At 48.5% G+C, this 17,974-nt stretch overlaps 1 protein-coding gene across 2 annotated transcripts in view; it reads right to left on the bottom strand.

Moving 5' to 3' along the window:
- Positions 1 to 5,194: 5,194 nt before the first annotated feature.
- LOC115163116 (protein phosphatase Slingshot homolog 2) overlaps positions 5,195 to 17,974 on the bottom strand; it is a 33,587-nt gene continuing 20,807 nt past the window's right edge. For both annotated transcript variants that reach the window (XM_029714738.1, XM_029714737.1), the window contains 13 exons: positions 14,475 to 14,587; positions 13,574 to 13,638; positions 13,286 to 13,413; positions 13,113 to 13,178; positions 12,949 to 13,014; positions 12,603 to 12,797; positions 10,639 to 10,732; positions 10,414 to 10,542; positions 10,176 to 10,222; positions 9,906 to 10,052; positions 9,264 to 9,464; positions 7,977 to 9,057; positions 5,195 to 7,183 (listed from right to left, as the gene is read on the bottom strand). In XM_029714738.1, coding sequence (XP_029570598.1) covers positions 5,693 to 7,183; positions 7,977 to 9,057; positions 9,264 to 9,464; positions 9,906 to 10,052; positions 10,176 to 10,222; positions 10,414 to 10,542; positions 10,639 to 10,732; positions 12,603 to 12,797; positions 12,949 to 13,014; positions 13,113 to 13,178; positions 13,286 to 13,413; positions 13,574 to 13,638; positions 14,475 to 14,587 — 3,823 coding nt within the window. In that variant the 3' untranslated portion in view covers positions 5,195 to 5,692. The remainder of the gene's footprint in view (positions 7,184 to 7,976; positions 9,058 to 9,263; positions 9,465 to 9,905; positions 10,053 to 10,175; positions 10,223 to 10,413; positions 10,543 to 10,638; positions 10,733 to 12,602; positions 12,798 to 12,948; positions 13,015 to 13,112; positions 13,179 to 13,285; positions 13,414 to 13,573; positions 13,639 to 14,474; positions 14,588 to 17,974) is intronic.

The following is a 17,974-nucleotide window of genomic DNA, read 5'->3' as shown; positions in this document are numbered from 1 at the left end:
ATGTTAATATGATAACGCCATGACAGGAGTTCATGTTAATATGATAACGCCATGACAGGAGTTCATGTTAATATGATAACGCCATGACAGGAGTTCATGTTAATATGATAACGCCATGACAGGAGTTCATGTTAATATGATAACGCCATGACAGGAGTTCATGTTAATATGATAACGCCATGACAGGAGTTCATGTTAATATGATAACGCCATGACAGGAGTTCATGTTAATATGATAACGCCATGACAGGAGTTCATGTTAATATGATAACGCCATGACAGGAGTTCATGTTAATATGATAACGCCATGACAGGAGTTCATGTTAATATGATAACGCCATGACAGGAGTTCATGTTAATATGATAACGCCATGACAGGAGTTCATGTTAATATGATAACGCCATGACAGGAGTTCATGTTAATATGATAACGCCATGACAGGAGTTCATGTTAATATGATAACGCCATGACAGGAGTTCATGTTAATATGATAACACCATGACAGGAGTTCATGTTAATATGATAACACCATGACAGGAGTTCATGTTAATATGATAACACCATGACAGGAGTTCATGTTAATATGATAGCACTATGACAGGAGACTGGTCCGTTGGCAGCTTGTCTGTTCACAACAGTTACAGCATCCTATACCTTTTAATGTGTACTGCCACCATACAGCTGCTGTTGCTCACCCTTTGAACTCCAGAGGGGCTAATATAACCATGACATACACTATATGGCTACACATGAATATATACTTAACAAAATATAAACGCAACATGCAACAATTTCTAAGATTTTACTGAGTTACAGTTCATATAAGGAAATCAGTCAATTGAAATAAATTCATTAGGCCCCAATCTACGGATTTTACATGACTGGGACTACAGATATGCAACTGTTGGTCACAGATACCCTAAAACAAAAGGTAGGGGGTGTGGATCAGAAAACCAGTCAGTATCTGGTGTGACTACCATTTGCCTCATGCAGCGCAACACATCTCCTTCGCATAGAGTTGATCAGGCTGTCATCTGCCCGGTACAGTTGAAACCGGGATTCATCCGTGAAGAGCACACTTCTCCAGCATGCCAGTGGCCATCGAAGGTAAGCATTTTCCCACTATAGTCGGTTACAACCCTTGTGAGTACGACAAGCATGCAGATGAGCTTCCCTGAGACGGTTTCTGACAGTTTGTGCAGAAATTCTTCAGTTGTGCAAACCCACAGTTTCATCAGCTGTCCGGGAGGTTGGTCTCAAGATGATCCCGCAGGTGAAAAAGCCGGATGTGGCAGTCCAGGACTGGCATGGTTACACAGTCAGCAGTTGTGAGGCCAGTTGAACATACTGCATATTAACATCCAATGTGTGACATTGGAGGAGGCTTATGTTAGAGAAATAAACATTACATTCTCTGGCAAGAGATCTAGTGGACATTCCTGCAGTCAACATGTCAATTGCACACTCCCTCAAAACTTGAGACATCTGTGGCATTGTGTTGTGTGACAAAACTGCACATTTTAGAGTGGCCTTTTATTGACCTTAGCACAAGGTGCACCTTTGTAATGATCATACTGTTTAATCAGCTTCTTGATATGCCACACCTGTCGGGTGGATGGATTATCTTGGAGAAATGCTCCTGTCATGGCATTATCATATTAACATGAACTCCTGTCTTGGTGTTATCATATTAACATGAATGTGTGACATTGGAGGAGGCTTATGGTAGAGAAATAAACATGACATTCTCTGGCAAGAGTTCTAGTGGACATTCCTGCAGTCAACATGTCAATTGCACGCTCCCTCAAAACTTGAGACATCTGTGGCATTGTGTTGTGTGACAAAACTGCACATTTTTGAGTGGCCTTTTATTGTCCTCAGCACAAGGTGCACCTTTGTAATGATCATACTGTTTAATCAGCTTCTTGATATGCCACACCTGTCAGGTGGATGGATTATCTTGGAGAAATGCTCACTAACAGGGATGCAAACAAATTTGAGCGAAATAAGCTTTTTGTGCGTATGGAACATTTCTGGGATCTTTTTTTTCAACTCACGAAACATGGGACCAATGCTTTACATGTTGCGTTTATATTTTTGTTCAGTGTAGATCCATCTTTTTCACAGAGGTTATTACAGCGAGCACATATATTGTAGGTTTCTGTTATGAAGGGAGAGGTGAGACATGGAGAGACTAGAGATGACAGAAATGAGGACTGGTGGAGACACGTTTCATGGTGAGCTTTGTGAGTTTGATATTTTACTGAGAAAAAGCCTCTGCACTCGATATGGAGTTGTGATGTGTTTGTCTGCGTGGGGAATGGAGTGGTACTTGTGTGACATTTCAGCATGGCCGACACTTGTGTGGGTTTTCATTTCTGACCTGAGCCAATCTCGGGGGGGGCGGGGGGGCAGGCGATTTACATTAAATGGGCAGGTGTCACAAGTTGCTTGTTTTGGTTTTTTTTAAGTTATGAAAACAAAGAACATTAGGACATCAGCACAAATTAGGAGTCCGGTTCATACTCCTATTTATTGTTTAGCTTGCCAGATTATTATTATTTTAAGTGGCTGGTTTTCACAAAGTAGGATTTAAAGGCAATGAAACATTTTGTGGCGTATGTAAGGAAGTCAATAAAACTACTTAAAAAATAAATAAAAAAACAGTGGTATTCCTGTTTCTTTCATTAAACAAGCAGTTCACAGCTTAATATCAGATGACTTATCTCCAGGACCAAACCAGTGTCTAAGTGATGTTCTACGTTCTGTTAAAATTATACGGTAAGAAAAAGTCCTTAAGAATTACTCAATGTCATCATAGAACAGGCAATACAATAACCTGCACACTGTCTCTGATCTGGTGGTCTCACTAAACATTCCTGGTCATCCCTACTGTCTCTGATCTGGTGGTCTCACTAAACATGCCTGGTCATCCCTACTGTCTCTGATCTGGTGGTCTCACTAAACATCCCTGGTCATCCCTACTGTCTCTGAGCTGGTGGTCTCACTAAACATCCCTGGTCATCCCTACTGTCTCTGAGCTGGTGGACTCACTAAACAAAAATACTTTGTTAATTATGTCTGGTTTGCTTAATATATGGAATTTGAAATGGTTTATACTTTTACTTTTGATACTTCACTATATTTAAAATCAAATACTTTAACTTTTATTCAAGTAGTATTTTATTGGGTGACTTTCACTTTAGTCATTTTCTATTAAGGTATCTTTATTTTTACTCAAGTATGACAATTGAGTACTTTTTCCAACCACAAAGTTTATGACAACCCAGTACCATGGCTGATCTCTGAATATACTTTATTCTGTGCCAGTAGCATACCACTCTGCATCCCACTGCTGGCTTGACTGTGAAGCTAATCTAGGTTGGTCACAGTTGCTCACTGGATGGGAGACCAGATGCTGCTGGAAGTGGTGTTGGAGTGCCAGGAGGAGGCACTTTTTTTTTTTTTTTAATGCCCCAGGGTAGTGATTGGGGACATTGCCCTGTGTAGTGTGCCGTCTTTCAGATGGGATGTTAAATGGGCGTCCTGACTTTGTGGTCACTAAAGTACTTTAAAAAAGAAAGTATTTATTATTTTTTTTTAAAAATAGAGTACTAATGTTACTGTCCCCACTATAACAAAGAAATGCTTAAACATGTCATTTTGTCCTTGAAACATTTATTGAAATACTGTAGAATTCCATTCATCCCTATGGAGGACTGCTCCTTCTGAGGAGCACCAATATGGTGGCCGGTGGCTTCAAAGTCTCTCATTGGCCATTACATAGCATCAGCAAACCAGGGTTTATACACATAATTGGGTGATTGATACCCTACCTACAAGCCAGCTCACCAACTGACAGAAGTGAAAGCACAGCACAAGCACAGCCTAGGAACTAGACAGAGGGGCTGTTTTGAGCGGCATTCACATCCACCATCTTTAAAAACAAATCTGATTTTGCTGGCGGCGCTTCAACGTACTTGGCATCATTTCACGCCACGGGTAACAGTTTACAGTGACAACCAAGGGCCCTTTGGCTCCTGTTATTTTGGAAAGACAAGACAACACTGCAATGAAGTGTGCCATTATATGTAGCATCCAGCCAAAGAATTCCAATATGATTCAGCTGTCGGCAGTCTGGAATAGTGGCAACCTCAATGAACAACATTAAAACCGCTAAGAGGGGCTCAGTGCTGCAAACGCGTGGAGAATCCTTAAAAAGACAGAGAGGATAAATTGTGAGTCCCAAATGCCACCCCATTCCCTATATAGTGCACTAGTTTTGACCGGGGCCCATATGGCCATAGCCAAAAAGCTGTGCACTATGTAGTGAATAGGGTGCCATTTGGGACGTAAACATCTCCAGTATACAGGCGGGAGCTAAACCAAAACATCTGCACCAAGGATGAGACACCTCATTTAAAAACACTTTCCTCTCCGTTATTGACATTGCGGAGGGAACATATTGAACTTCCATAATTAAACCCATTAAAAATGTTTTGGTGTACCATTTCAACACTTTAGTTAAACTACTGAGTTTTAGGGGCAGGCGTTACGGTTCATTCACACGAGGCAGATTATTTGAAAGCTTTCCAGTACGATAGCGTCTGATCTACACAGGGGTCTACGTCATCTGGGAGGCTAGAAACCTAAATCCGAGACCATTTTAATTAAGAACGGATGAACCGGAGGAGTCACATCGTCAGCGTTAAATATTCTGCAGTGCAGACGTCACTACCTTAAGGAAACATCACTTACATGTAGAGGCTGGATATTTCTCAAAACACATTGGATTAAAACTTCAGAGTGGGACCTTGGACCTTCTCCAATACGTTTGAGAGGAAGGTGAGGAGATAGGATTCACGGAAAGCCAGTGTCTTCTCCCCCCCCCAACTTTACTGGCACTTCCTGTCCTGTCCACATGGGGGATGTAAAGACAGATCTTCAACATAAGGCGGGGCTGTTGAAACAGAGCCGAGTTCAGCAGGGCACAACTTTGAGGAGTGTTCACATAGAAATATGTTATGTGGAACAAACATGACTGACATGTAGACAAAGGAACCATGTCATTTCTATTCAGGACATTTCTATCTGCAACACTCCACAGCGTTTACAACTGAACGCAGGGCACCCCAGGGGGATCTCCTAAAAAAACATCCTCTTGATTTCAATAAGGAATCACAGGAGTCATGATATATGTACTTTTGTTTCTTTAATAGTCACAGCTAAGAAAAGGATAAAAAAAATAAAAGATCAACGTTGTCTTGTTGAAAAGAAGAATAAAAGATGTGACTTACAGACAGGCTACCATAGATTCAGTGCAAAAACACTCCCCAGGTAAAAAATTAAAAAAAGGTAAAAACAAGAGAGTAAAGTGCATGTTTTTTGAGAAACAGCCCCCTCTTTTTAGTTGTAAAAATTACAACTGTTTTAGAAACCATAAAGGGGGGGAGGTATAAGCACCTACAGTAACAAACCTCCAGAGTCAGCATTCACCTGAACACTAACAGCTTACATAGAGTCCAACACAGCTAGTCAGTGCACACACACACATAATACAGACAAGGGCCCAAGGGGGACAGTCTAGACATAGTGCACATGTCGGACCTAGGACACCACACACACACACACACACACACACACACACACACACTCATAGACACCCTCGGCCTAGGGCCGAGTGCAGTGAGGTCACATGGTGTGGTAGAGAACAGTGGCAGTCCGTTTCTTGTCGGCAGCCTTGCGGAGCCGCCGCAGCGGGTGACTCTTCCCGCGGGGTTGCTGCAGCGCGGTTGTCATAGTGACGTCGGGAGCGCTCGCCGGGGACTGGGTGCGGGTGAGCCGGAGGGAGGGGTCTGTCTCTAGTTCCTCCTCCCCTTGAAGAACAAGACATGGAGGTGAGGAGAGACAGGGAGGATCTCTCCCTGCACTCTGGGAGCCCCTATCAGTCCTGTCTGAGTCCAGTGGGAACACCCCCCCTAGGGGGGCCCTGGGGGTGGTGGGGGGGCTGCGGGACAACACCCGCTGCTTCTTGGAGACATCGTCTGGGCTGGGGTGATGATGGGAGCGGGGGTGAGGGGTGGGCATCAATGGGGGCCCGTGAGGGCTGGCGGTGGTGGGCCGTAGGTCCCAGTCACTCAGGTCGTTGGCTGACAGCTCCAGGCAGTCCAGCTTGGCCAGCGAGGCTGAGCGCTTCATCAAGGAGGGGGGCGTGAGGCCCGCCTGGCGGATCCGCGCCTCGATCTCCATGGCCCTCTGCCACACGGGAGTCTCCCTGTGATGGTGCCCCTGACCAGGTCTCTCTCCAGCCCCCAGGCCCCCCGCCTCGTACAGGAAGGCCTGCAGCTCCCTCAGAGTCTCTTGGATCTTCTCCAGCTCCTCAGTGCTGCGTGCCAGGGTCAGCCTTCCGTCGTGGGGCGGGGGAGGGGAGGGGCCATCCGTGTCTGAGTCAAGGGCCGTCACCCCTTCCAGCCACAGCAGTGCAGGGGGGGTCTGGGGCTGGACCCTAGATGGCTCTAGAGAAGAGCATGCGATGATTGGGATGGGCTCAGGGGTGTGGCTGGCATCTGGGTAGTGAGAGAAGGAAGGGGCTGGGGCAACGTCCATGTCTGAGACGACAAACCCTCCCTGCTCCGTCTCTCCTTTGGGCTCTGCCGACACAGTGAACGCCTCGTTCAGAGTTCTTCCTCGCTCAGGAGCAGGGGTAGGCCTACACTGCTCGGGGCAGTCTGTGGTAGGAGCGAGGAGGGGTGGGCAGTCCGTGCTTGGCGTATGGAGAGGGGAGCCCGTGGGGTGGAACTCTGCACTGGGGGAGTGGAGAGGGGAGCGTTGGGTAGACGTGTTGCTGAGAGGTAAGTCCAGCTCCTGCCTCAGCCTCTGCTCCAGCTGTTTGGTGGCCCTGCGCACCGAGCCGGTCGGCCAATCCGACAGAGGCACGGAGGGGGATTGTGGGTAGGAGGAGGGCGAGGTCAATGGGGTCTCCTCGTCCCGGTCGTCTGGGTGCAGCTGCTGGGGGCTGCGGGGGGCCGGCTGGGTGGAGGAGAGGGGCGCCGCCGGTGGGTGGGATATGGACTCTATCTCCGTGACAATATGGCGGACTGACACGCCGTTCTCGTGATGGGGAGGCGACGAGGCTTTTTCGTGACTGGCTCGGTCGCTACCGTCCTCCGTATGGGGGGAACTCTGAGAGAGACGGAACAGAGAGAATGGTTTAGATGATATCTAAGCACAGTTAGCTGTGTATTAATGCTGGGGGCGTCACTAACAGCTACCAAATTACATTTTATATTAAAAAAAAAAGAAAAGAGAATGACACCACTATTACAAAGTCTGTCGACAACGGCTGTCTCAAAAGGACTGGGGCCGTATGTATCAAGCGCCTCAGAGAGCTGATCTAGGATCAGGTCCCCCTGTCAAGATAATCTTTTTCATTGTGATCGAAAAGGCAGAACTGATCCTAAATCAGCACTCCCTTGTCTGAGAAATTTGATATGTAGAACCCCGATACTTCCAATTTGTACCTTTATTTAACTAGGCAAGTCAGTTAAGAACAAATTCTTATTTACAATGACGGCCTACCGGGGAACAGTGGGTTAACTGCCTTGTTCAGGGGCAGAACGACAGATATGTACCTTGTCAGCTCGGGATTCGGTCTTGCAACCTTTCGGTTACTAGTCCAACACTAACCACTAGGCTACGCTGCCGCCCCAATACTGCCAATAGGTGGCAGTATTGTACAAACCATCCCCAAAGACATATCATTGTTTTGCTCAATCCCTATCTAATGGATTAGTGAATTAGATCACAATTAATTCGATTGACTGTCTCCATTGAGGATTGTAATCTTGTTTAAAATCACTCAGTAACTCTCAGCAGGGCTGTGGAGCTCTGAAGGCATTAGATAGATGGCACTCTACAAGAGGAAGGCATTCATCCTTCAAATTTCAGCGCAAATACAATTAAATGGCCGCCTCACCTTTCCCTGCTCCTCTTCCTCTGTGCTTGGCAGTGGTGGCAGTGCTCCTGCAGGGTTCTCGGGGGACAGCGGCTGCAGCTCCTGGCTGGGGCACCGTGACTGAGGCGTCCGCTGAGCCATCTGCTCGGAAAGAGTCCGGGTCTTCCCGTCTTGGGACAGGCCCAGGAATTTCTCGCGGGCGCTGAAGAAGTCGATGCTGTCCGTGCCGAGGTTGGAGGACGCGGTGATGCATGTGGCGTCGACAGGGTTAGCGGGGATAGTGTCTGTGTCACCGCTCCCGCTGGGGTTGTTATTGTCGTCATCGTTGGCGTAGGGTCCTAAAGACCGAGGCGCTGCTGGGGTGAGAGGGCTCACGGCCATGGGGGTCCCTGGGGACATCATACTGACACTGTCCCCCCTCTCGCTCAGCGGGTCTGACAGGGAGCGTCCCAGGGTGTCCGAGTCGTCGCTGGACTCCAGGGTGGCCTGAGATACGACCTCCGAGCTGCTGAGGTCAGGCAGATCCAGGGTCAGCTCTACACGCTGGGATTTCTGTTTAGGCACAGGACTGGACAGCTGTGTGCTCAAACCTAGATGGAGGGGTTTGGCCAGTGGCTGGGGGAAGGGAGAAGGAGGGAGGATATGCAGTGAGGGGGGAGGATGGGGGACGGCGGTGATTGGCACAGTCACGGCCACCAGAGCAGAGTTGTTCGTTCTCTCCTCGGGCAGCACCGTGACTGCCAACGGGAGGAAGGAGTCCTTGCGGGGTCCTCGCCCTCGAGAAAAGAGGCTCTCCCGGGAGTCACACAAACCGTTGGAGGCTGGCAGGCCAGGGGAGTGGGAGAGTGAGCGGGTGAGTCGGACGGGCTCCGACTGTGTGTCTGAGATGTGGGAGCCCTCGGTCTTGTTGTCGGGATCATTGGCGGCACCAAGCGCCTGGAGCAGGAAGTGTTGCAGGGAGGGCGTGGGGCCATTGTTGTTGTGTGTGTCCGAGAGGCCCAGGGTGTGGCTGTGAGGGCCCGTCTTACACAGCGGAGCCTCGTGGCGCTCTGAGAGGTCGCTGTCCGAGTGGGAGCGCCACAACTTGTTGTGCCTCTGTTTACTGCGGAGAAAGGAGGAGGAAAGGTGTGTGTGAGAGCTGTGTGTGGGGCCCAGAATGTGACAGCCGTGTGTGGGGCCCAGAATGTGAGAGATATGTGTGGGGCCCAGAATGTGAGAGCTGTGTGTGGGGCCCAGAATGTGAGAGCTGTGTGTGGGGCCCAGAATGTGAGAGCTGTGTGTGGGGCCCAGAATGTGAGAGCTGCCTACCTGGCCAGCAGGATACCCTGGTACTCCTCCAGCTGCTTCATGAAGGAGGGGTTGGGCTTGGTGACGCCGCGGCGCTCCTTGACGTAGTCGAAGGCCCTCTCCAGGTCCCAGCCGTACTCCTTCATGGCGTAAGCTATCACCGTGGAGGCTGAGCGACTCACACCCATCTTACAGTGGACTAGGCACTTAGCCCCTGCTTTCCTAATAGGGGAACACAGGACACGGGTTAGAGGAGAGGGAGTGAAGAGGACAAAGATGCAGAAGACAAACTGATTATGACACACAGTATTGTATCTTGTATTGATATAGTGTCTTATGGTAAACTCAACTCTGGACCTCGAAGCCAGTTCCACTGCTTGTTTTCATTGTTGCCCTCTAAATCAGGGACAACAGGTGGGTGCAATTAATTATCAGGTAGAACAGAAAGCCAGCAGGCTCTGGACCTCGTAGGGTAAGAGTTGAATACCCCTGATTATTCATAACTTCATAAAAATAACAGTGCTAAAAACAAAAATGCAAAAAATGAAACTTAAAAAAAGTTATAAAATTAAAGAGAATCCCCTGAAACCTATTTAATAATAATAATACATTTTCAAGACACTCAAGGACACCTAATGAAGTGCAACAAATCAGAGATCTTACTTGGCCTTGGTGATGAACTTGTAGGTGTCGTTCCAGTACTCCAGCAGGTTGGTGGCCTCCTCGTCGTACACGCGGATGTTGTGGTACTCAAACACGCCTGGGAAGAAGTTGTCAATCTCCCGCGTCACGTTGAGGATATACCTCACACTGAAGGAGTGAAACAGAGAACGTCACTTGCTGGAACTTCGACTCCGTATTGAAACTGTGCTGCAACTGTCACAGTAACCAACAGTCTGACATGATGATAGACAACTCAGAATGGTCTCTTACCCGCTGGTCTGCAGCTCCTCCAAGTTGGAAGCATTCCACTCAGAGCCCTGGATACAAAACAGAATTAAGCCAAACTCGACAGATATCAGCAGAGAGACAAACAGGCAGAAAAAGGGACAAAAAGAGGAAGGTGACTTAAAAGTAGTGCACTATATAGGGAATAGGGTGCCAGTCCTTGTCTAAAGTAGTGCACTATATAGGGAATAGGGTGCCATGCAGTCCTTGACTGTGTTCTTACCAGGTAAACATGGTCAAAGATCTCTGTGGGGCTGTCCATCTGACCCAGGATGACGATCATCTCGTTGTCAATAAACTCCTTGAACTCCCGAAGGTTGCACACCATCTGCATCTCCAGCTCTGTGCGAATCTGAAGAACCAGTAGAGAGCCCATTAGAACCAGTAGAGAACCCGTTAGGACCAGTAGAGAACCCGTAGAGTGTGTGAGACAAAGTCTTCAACCCACCTCTTTGGAGGTGACATTCTCCAGGTCTTTCTGCATCATGATCTCTCTGAGGCGAGTCTTGATCAACCTCTCCGTGCGCTCCCTCTCTGTGGGCCTGTGGACACACAAAAGACACCCTCAGGACACATCCCTCAGTCTACCTCGGAGGGTTGTGGGGGCTCTCTCACCCAGAAGAGCTTCACACAACACTAAATAGGACTAGTGAGGAAGCCACTAAGTGCCTCTGGTTTGATAAGAGCAAAGAGTCTCCACATCATACAAAACCACAGAACTCAGTTGAAGTCTAGATTTTATGTTCTTGTTTTAATGAAAAGTCCCTACCCTCTCCTCTCTCTAACTGCATCTAGAGGACACATTTAGCCACTTGTGCAGCGCTAAGGGCAACATGCCCTGATTAGGTCCCTTGAGACCCTCTTCTGCACCCCCCCCGCTCCCTCTCCTACCAAATCACCTCTTCACAATTCACACCGCAACGTAGGTCAGTAGCTACGCTCCCACAACAGTCAGCAGGATTGTGCAGCAGCAGAAGTGTGTTGGGACTTTGTGTTGTTGTCCCAGTCTGATGACCCATCATGCTTATTATTATGTCGCGTCCTTATTGGAACATCGGAAAGAGCCAGGGGCAGCTTGTTTATAGAAACAAAGACTTGATTGGCCTCTTGAGGAAAGGGTTTGGGGACTTGGAAGATGCAACATGTTTCAAGTTCCCCAAGAGACCGAGCTACTGCCGGGGTTGGGTTACTGGCTATGCCAGAGGTGCCTGACCTCTCTGAATAACACTCACCCATGTGCCAATGAACACAAGGGTAGGGGTCGATTTCATTTTAACTCAGTTAATTCAGGTAAACTCGGAATTGGAATCCATTGGAGTATCAGTTGAACACCTGAATTTAAATGGAATTGACCCCACCACACTACAGTCGTAAGCACTACACTGTATGCAATTGCACACATTCAACCTATACACAAACACACATATTTGCGGGTGACAAATGTGGGTAAAATCCTCCACGTCAGAGTGAGCCCTCAATAGTGAATAAAATGAATGTGCAAAGAGCAAAGGCAAATATGATGTCTGTCAGACAGGTATCTCAGCTTTGGCAGTGACCCCAACAAGGTTGACTAACACTCGCATTGTCTGCCTTTAAGTGTGCGTGCAAAGTACTCAAGCTTAACCAGGGTGTGTGTGTGTGTGTGTGTGTGTGTGTGTCCGTGCACGTCTTTCAACTGTGCCTGCATGGCTAGGCTTAAAGCTAGCTGGGCCGTTGGATGTCAATCCAGAGGCTTACCTCTCCAGTAAAATACCTTTAAAACAGTTTGGTTTTGACCTCTTAAAATGTCGTCCAACGTGTCGAGTGCTATTATTTCTACTCAATTACCCCTCCATCCTCCCCTTCGCTACGACTGCCCTGGGCCACCTGCTTCCATCCATCCGCCCGCTCGTCTACCTATCTGTCTAGCAACTCTTTCCATGCATAACTAAAGCGGTCACGGAGAGGGGGCTATTTTCGACTCTGCTGGCACGCAAGCCGAGTTCTGGCGTTGTAGACAGGCCCCCTAAACGAGCAGGCACACGTGACAGCGTCTGGGTGGGGAATTTCCCCCGCTAATACAGACCTCTGAGCTGCATCTTTCTGCTACAGGAGATTGATACCTCGGTCATGACGAGGTAGCGCTCAGAGCTCTGTGCGTGTTTGACCTCTGGTCTCTAAGGCAAAGGTCGCAGGGGGTCTTGGGAAGTCTGCCTGAAGCTGGGTGTTGTGGCAACAATAGAAGCAGATGACACTGCACTGGTAATTGGGCAATGTTGTTTTCTTTGGGAGAGAAGTCCATGTGACCTACCCCACACAAGACTTTCCCAGTTGCTTAATGTGGAAGTGTGTGTGTGTGTGTGTGTGTGTGTGTGTGTGTGTGTGTGTGTGTGTGTGTGTGAGAGAGAGAGAGAGACTGACTGGTACACTCACACGTCAGTGAAGAGGACGGGCGAGTCGGCGCGGTGGGACTGGACGTCCTGCATGGCGTTCCACTCGTTGATGCAGACCTGGTCGGAGGAGACTTGGCTCTGGTAGTAGCTGACCCAGGTCAGGAACAGACTGCTGGGGTAGTAGTTGTGACAGCGGGCCACCTCGCACGCCTTGTGGAGTGACTGCAGGGCAGACCTGGGGGGGCACAGGTGGAGAGGGAAGAAGAGGAGGAAGGAGAGAACGGGAGAAAGATGAATAACAGGATAAACCAACAGATAAAAGAGGGGACAAGTCAGAGTAAAAGAGAGGGGGATGAGATGGCAGGAGAGAAAGGAGGCGCGCTCACCACATGGCCTGGACAGAGACCGGTTTGAAGACATGGACCCTGTTGACCGTGGACACACTGAAGCCCCTACAGAGACACAGACAGGTTATGTGACAGTCCCACTGGACAGAAGAACTACAGTAAATGCAGGAAGGAGGAAACGGGAGTCGTATTGCTCTTCTTACCCATCTCCGTCCAAGTGGATCAGTGTGTCGCTCCACAGAGGTAGAACCAGCCCCATTGTGCATGAGCTGCAGGAGGAGACAGCTGTTAAAGATGCTACACACACACACACACAACTCCAAAGAGGTGGGTCTCACTAACACACACACTGCATGGAGTGGTACTCACTACTAACCTGTCTGAAGAGCCAAAGTCCAGGCCCAGCACCACGCTCTCCTCGGTGTCCTGTCTCCCATTGGTCGACACCACCACCATGTAACGCGTGCACTGAGGCTGAGCGTACGCACTCTCCAGGCGCACAGCCTTATGGGAAGACGGGAGAGAGGGAGGGAGAATAAATATCCTCTGGTCAATCCCTCTGCATTTAGAAGTACTTATCAGAATGGTCCTAGACTCATTTGTCTGCCATGTGAACGAAACATCATGAATTTGACATTTGAACTTGATGTAGGACGAGACGTACCAGGCGGATGCTGTCTTCTGGCCGCAGCACAGTGAACATGGTCTGCAGGTGCTGCTGGAGGTCACCTGGGGAAGGAGAGAGAAACACATCAGAACACATTGCACACCATCTGCTCCTACTCATTACTCTTCTGGGTGAAGTTAGTCCACATTATGCAGACATACAAAAAAAGACAGTGTCTGATTAAACGCTTCTAGAAACTCCAAAACGTAGCTCGGATAAACATTTACATTCAAATGCAGCCAAGGTAACAGGAAATGTCCGTCACTTGAGAGCGTTTCCCCACAATTAAGGGCCAAAAGGACATTTCGTCAGTGAAAACAAGACAGAGGGACGTACCAGACCTAGATAACAGAGCTGGTGATAAACTCATAGAAAACCCAGCGGAGTAGCCTTTCCACAAGTACACATACTTACAACAATTATCTCTGCCCTTGAGCACGAGGACACTGGTATGGAAAAACACACGCCTAAATAGCAACTCTATGGCAAAGCAACATGCATTCAGTGGCCCACCGGTGTCATATTGTAACAGCTATGGGGTCAATTGAACTGGACAGCTTTGCTCTGGTGACTTAGAGTAAGTGTTGGTTCCCTCAACACTGTAGAATGCCTGCTGCATTCCAATGATAAGCAGCACTATGGTTTGGCCTCATGTTGGGGCAGTGTCTGTTTCCCACGAGTCTGTGTTGAGAATTGAGGCGCGTTCAGCAGGACAACGTTGTGGAACATTTCTATGTTGTAAAGAACTGAACAGACAGGCTTCTCTGACATGAAGTAAAGAATCATGTTGGTTCTATTTGTGACATGTCCATCTGCAACGTTTGCCTAATGAACTCCTGTCCTATGGCTGTCTGTTTGTTGGTTGATTTGTTGCCAGTCAGTCAGCGGGAGGGCATACCTGTGTGTTTGTTCCGCCGCTGGCTTATGCGGGGCGCCGAGGAAGGGGAGGAGCCATTTCCCCGAGGCAGGAAGACAGCGGCGCCCTTCACCGTCAGGAAGCTCTCGCTGATGCTGATTGGAGAGAAAACACAGGGTCACAGAGGGGCCAGAGACAGACGCTAACAGAACGTTCCCGGGCTAGAGGTTCACACACAAACACACACACAGACAGAGCTTCATTCTTCATAAGCCAGTCTGAAGAGCAACAACATGTGATCCAGGCGGCTACATCTCATAAACAGACAGAGCCACGTGCACTCCAACAAAGAACACAACGTTCCCCTCTGGCCAGGCCGCATCCCCCTAACAGCTGGAGGTAGAGCTGAGGGTCAGAGCCCCCCCCCCGGCTCAGATGGAGCAGAGCTCCCGCTGTGGGAGTTCATGTACGGGATCACTCCTCTGTGGTACCACATAATCAAATTAACTATAGTACCCAGCACACCATCACCACACTAGAACAAGTGGCGAGGTCACGTGATCGACAGGGGATACTATCTGATGGATATGTGTGTGTGTACGTACACGAGCGGGTAGCCTATATCTCCACAGCACAGAATATATACTCTACAGAATCTCACAGTGGCACACTGACCTTACCTCATCTCATTAGAGGGCGAGGAGACCTACTGAAGACTAAAAGTGGCAGGTGACTGATATAGGCCTAGGCTACCAAAACAAAGGACCTCATTGACCCCCATGTGAAGTGTGTCTTGAGCTGCTACTAGGCTAAACCTTCTGTAACAACCCTGCCCTGAGTACTGCTCAATATCCACACCATCACATCTAGCGTGGGTTGACTGGGCGGTACAGAGCCAGTACCGTCCCGTCTGTGTCCTCCGGTCCTTCCTCACAAACAGACGCGGGATGGGGAAATGAGCAACGATCAGCCGAATAGCAGAAGCGTGGGGAAGACGTGCAAGAGACGCTGTACAATCTGAGGAGTGAGGGGACACAGAACCTGGACCAGAAGAAGAAAGAAAACAAACAAAGCGAAAACTCGGGCCGGGTTGAGTTCCTTTCCCATCCTGACCCCCTCAACCCTGACCCAGCTGTTTCCTCCTACTTCAGCATCCCTCACTTTCTTCATACCTCTCTCACTTCCTCTTTCTTCATACCACACTCTGTTTGACTCAACTTCTCTCCCCTGCTGTACAGCTGTGTCTAATCATGTCTGAACCATGGTGTGTAACACATGCCCACATAGGGCAGGAAGGAGGAGAGCAGCACCTCACATGGTGTGTACAGTATATGTGAGTGAGAGTATAGGATTCACCTTGTGTCTTCAGCTACTAGACGCTTGAAAACGATGGAGTAGCTTTCAGAAACAGACAGGACAGCGGTCCAGCAGGCAGCAGACAGACAGGACAGAGCTCCAGCAGACAGACAGCGACACTTCGTCAAGTATAAAACATTGACCCCTAAGCGAAGAGCTTTGCACCTCCTGCCAGCGTAGGAATCCAAAACTAGGTAGTCAGACATACATCACTGTCAAGTGGCTCTTTACTGTTGCTAAAAATATATTGTTATTTTCTAAATGACTATAAATAACTACAGCCTAGACTGCCTTGATCAGCCACTGTACTTCACATTGAAATGAAGCACATTGAATCCCCTTCAGGTGCATCTTTACTGTGTCAGATAAACCCAACAGTCAGATCAGTAGACAAAGAGGGCATTTGTTGTCCACTAGCTAGCTAGAACACCGAGGTGTAACTGGTTCCAATGTGAAATATTACCCACACCTCAACAACTGATAAGGCCCCTGCTGATCATTTCCCCAATATAGTTTGAAACTCATACACAGTCCGTCAAATTATGGCAGAACTATTCTGACTACGCTAGAGTGTTCCGAATCACCACTATGGCTGCGTCCCAAATGACACCCTATTCCCTACACAGTGCACTACTTTTGACCAGAGCCCTGTGGGTGCAGCCCCTAACAGTGGAAATATCGAGTGTGGCTGTATGATGGTAGAAAGAGAGCCACTCTAGACTAGAGCCACGTTAGCCCTGATTCAGGTCTATGGGCAGCAGGTCAGCAGCAGAGGGCATTGAGGCCGAGTCTGAGGCGGCACACAGGAATTTTGCCCTGGCTGACATTTTACTGTGCAGACATGTAAGGGAATACTCTCCTCTTCCCACAGGCAGACAGACAAGTGGGGACAGGAAGGGAGGGAGGGTGATCGTTTGGCATGCAGCACAGGGCAGTACTTGTTAGGGTACAGACACAATCATCACTATGTAAGGGGCCCTTCTCTGATAGCCTAGCGCCCCACTCTCCTCCCACTCCCAAAAAGACGTGTGGGGGACTGACATGCCCCCTCCCCTCCCTGTACCTGCCCATATTAGTTCCACTCTAACTAGGGGAGAGATAAATATAGGCCCAGGCTGCAGAGGCCTGGCCGCCGTGGCCAGCGCTGCTGAAGGCTCTGGGTTCAGCCCAGAAAGATAAGGGCTGTGGTGGGGGTGGGGGGTGGATAGTAGGGCTGCATTCTAGCACTTCCTACAGTACAGATTAAGCAATGAGAGACATGTGCACGCACACACTCACTCGCACACACAGAGATGTGAATTAGCGAGCTGTTTAAATACAGAGCAAGAGTAGCCGAACGGACGAGGGGAGATAATTATGCCAGAGACCATGAGAGAGAGAGACCCTAAGAGAGAAAGAGTGAGTTACAGGCCAAGGCTAAAAATAAACTGACAACCTGTGAGTGTGTTTCTAGAGCTGGATTGAAGTTGGAGTCTCGACGACTCAGAGTTTCCTAGTAAGTGCAGTCAGGCTCGGGACCAATTCCGGTGAGCAGACCTAGCTTCCTCAGAGCTGCATCACAAGGACAGAGGCATTCAGTTAAAAGGCCTCAGGACTATTCTGAGAGGAGGAAAATTCCACATCAGCACCACCACCTACATCAAACTCCAATCCACTGGAATGAAGATGGGGCTCCAACGCTGAAATGTAAGAAAGCAGCCTGTGTTCAAATCAAAACTACGTCTGCGTCCCAAATGGCACCCTATTCCCTACACGGGGTGTAAACGTTTAAAACATAGGGATCGTTACGGTTAACAAAAAAATCCCAAAGTATTTAAAAAAAAATGTAAAAAAAAAATGTAAGTGCATTAATCACAAAACTACCACTAACAGGTCTCGATCATTATCATGAAAGGGAAATATTCAACAAAAATCTAATGCAACAATTAGGGATGCACAAGATTTCAGGTGAACATATTGGAATCGGACAATATTAGCTAAAAACGGCAAAAATCGGTATCGGCCCGATGTTCAGTTTAACGCCGATGTGCAAAACCGATGTCAAAGCTGACGTGTGTACCTATATAACATAGGTACATGACATAATGACGCCACATAAAATTTTGCGCTACACGTGCAACACAGCATTCCTAACCTAGCCCACAATGTCTGCTGTGTGGATCGAGCAGTCAACAAGTCGAGCAGTC

The sequence above is a fragment of the Salmo trutta genome, chromosome 26 (assembly GCF_901001165.1).
Source record: "Salmo trutta chromosome 26, fSalTru1.1, whole genome shotgun sequence".
Taxonomy (NCBI): domain Eukaryota; kingdom Metazoa; phylum Chordata; class Actinopteri; order Salmoniformes; family Salmonidae; genus Salmo; species Salmo trutta.
The sequence above is the reverse complement of the archived record's forward strand: the minus strand, read 5'-3'. Positions and strand labels throughout refer to the sequence as shown.